The 1,458-nt window shown below is 39.4% G+C and overlaps 2 protein-coding genes across 2 annotated transcripts in view; one reads left to right on the top strand and one right to left on the bottom strand.

Moving 5' to 3' along the window:
- Window positions 1-314: 314 nt before the first annotated feature.
- Window positions 315-1,458, bottom strand: part of LOC138055998 (serine protease 23-like) — a 23,150-nt gene continuing 22,006 nt past the window's right edge. Inside the window, exon 5 of the mRNA XM_068901852.1 lies at window positions 315-1,458. This exon is cut by the window's right edge and continues 1,511 nt beyond it. The gene's annotated coding sequence lies outside the window, so the exon portion shown is untranslated.
- Window positions 326-1,012, top strand: LOC138055999 (uncharacterized). Its single transcript, XM_068901853.1, has one exon. It carries the CDS (start codon window positions 326-328, stop codon window positions 1,010-1,012), a length of 687 nt encoding a protein of 228 aa, XP_068757954.1.

Below are 1,458 nucleotides of genomic sequence, written 5' to 3'. Positions count from 1 at the left end.
ACCCTGCGATGGACTAGCATCCCATCCAGGGGGGAGTATAAATACTCCTCGTCGCTTCATGCTTCAGAAACCGGAGATAAGCGCCGGTCCTTTATAGGCTCGTAACAGAGACTTAACCTTTTTATATATTTTTAAGTTTTCAGTGATATTTTATTCTTACATGTAATTTAGGATTTAGAATTTAAATTCTAGTTTAGTAAAATCAGTAATAATCATGACTCACAACTCTTAGGAAGACCATTTGTATGACAGGACTTAAATAGAGATTTCTACTCTACTCTTCTGTTAAAAGTCTCTTAACCTGTTTATTGCAGAGTAAACAGCTATGCAGGCCCAAGAGCAAACGTCCTCATCATTCGACTTCCAAAAGGAGATCGCGAGAGCTAAGTGGTATAAAGAGGATTTGGAGAAAGGTGGATGGAAGGAGGCAGTGAAAGGTCCTGGGTCTGTTTGTTGGACTAAATCATACCCGGAGGAAGAGGTCCCCGTCAAAGTACTTTTCACGTTTGACATGGAAATGCCTGTCGAGTATGTGCTGAAGATGTTAGATCCCTCCACCCAGGATACTCGCCCAAAATGGGACAAAGCTTTTACAGACCTGGAGGTACTGGAGTCTAACGATCACGGCGAGTATGTTACCTACTCACGAACTGCTGCCTCTGGGCCGATTACCAGTCGAAGTTTCGTTTTGTTGGTTTCACCAATAAAAGAACTTGATTGGTACGGTAAGAAATGTTTTATTATGTTCCAGAAGAACGTAACCCATCCATCCAAGCCTGTAGGACAAGACAGTTTTATCAGAGCACAAAACGGTGGTAATTTTTACATGGCGATTCCAGACGACGAGGAACCGACAACTAAGAGTAAATTTTTTGGGCTCAGCAATAATAATTACAATGGCTGGCTCCCGAATTGGGAGTGGTTACATGCCAGGATTGTTCACAAGGGTACTGGCAAGATCACGGGAAATATGGTTGAGGGATATAACATGCTGTATAAAGGAAAGGAATAAACTGCTTGTAAGACTCTACTCAAAGATATGAGAACCAGTGAACTCCAATAAAAAGAAACTTAAATTAGCCACTGGCGAACGGGTAATGCTTAAAACTGTGTGACAGAGAAAGACAACAACATGAAAGAAAAACAAGATGTACTTCATTAGTATTCTTTGTAACGAAAGAATTCGTGCAAGAAGTGCTTTATCAGAGTAAAAAGCTTCCGCACTTCAATTTTCATCAATGACTTGATAGGCTCTTATGTTCGTAGTTCGTGGGAGTTTTTGAAAGACATATCAAGGAAGGAAACAACCAAGACTGAGTTGTTCAATTATGATGAACTTTTCAATAGGCAAAAGTACACTTGTAAAACTATTTAGTTTAATACGATATTCAATTCACTCTAGAACGTCACATATATTTATAAGAACTCAAAATTCTTATCTTGTACATGTATTGCTCT

This window comes from Montipora capricornis, chromosome 7 (assembly GCF_036669925.1).
Source record: "Montipora capricornis isolate CH-2021 chromosome 7, ASM3666992v2, whole genome shotgun sequence".
NCBI classification, from domain to species: domain Eukaryota; kingdom Metazoa; phylum Cnidaria; class Anthozoa; order Scleractinia; family Acroporidae; genus Montipora; species Montipora capricornis.
Note: the sequence above shows the minus strand (reverse complement) of the source record. Positions and strands in the feature narration are given on the sequence as shown.

Excerpts from the sequence above, each read along its gene's own strand:
- LOC138055999 (XM_068901853.1), top strand. The coding sequence starts at position 326 with ATGCAGGCCCAAGAGCAAACGTCCTCATCATTCGACTTCCAAAAGGAG.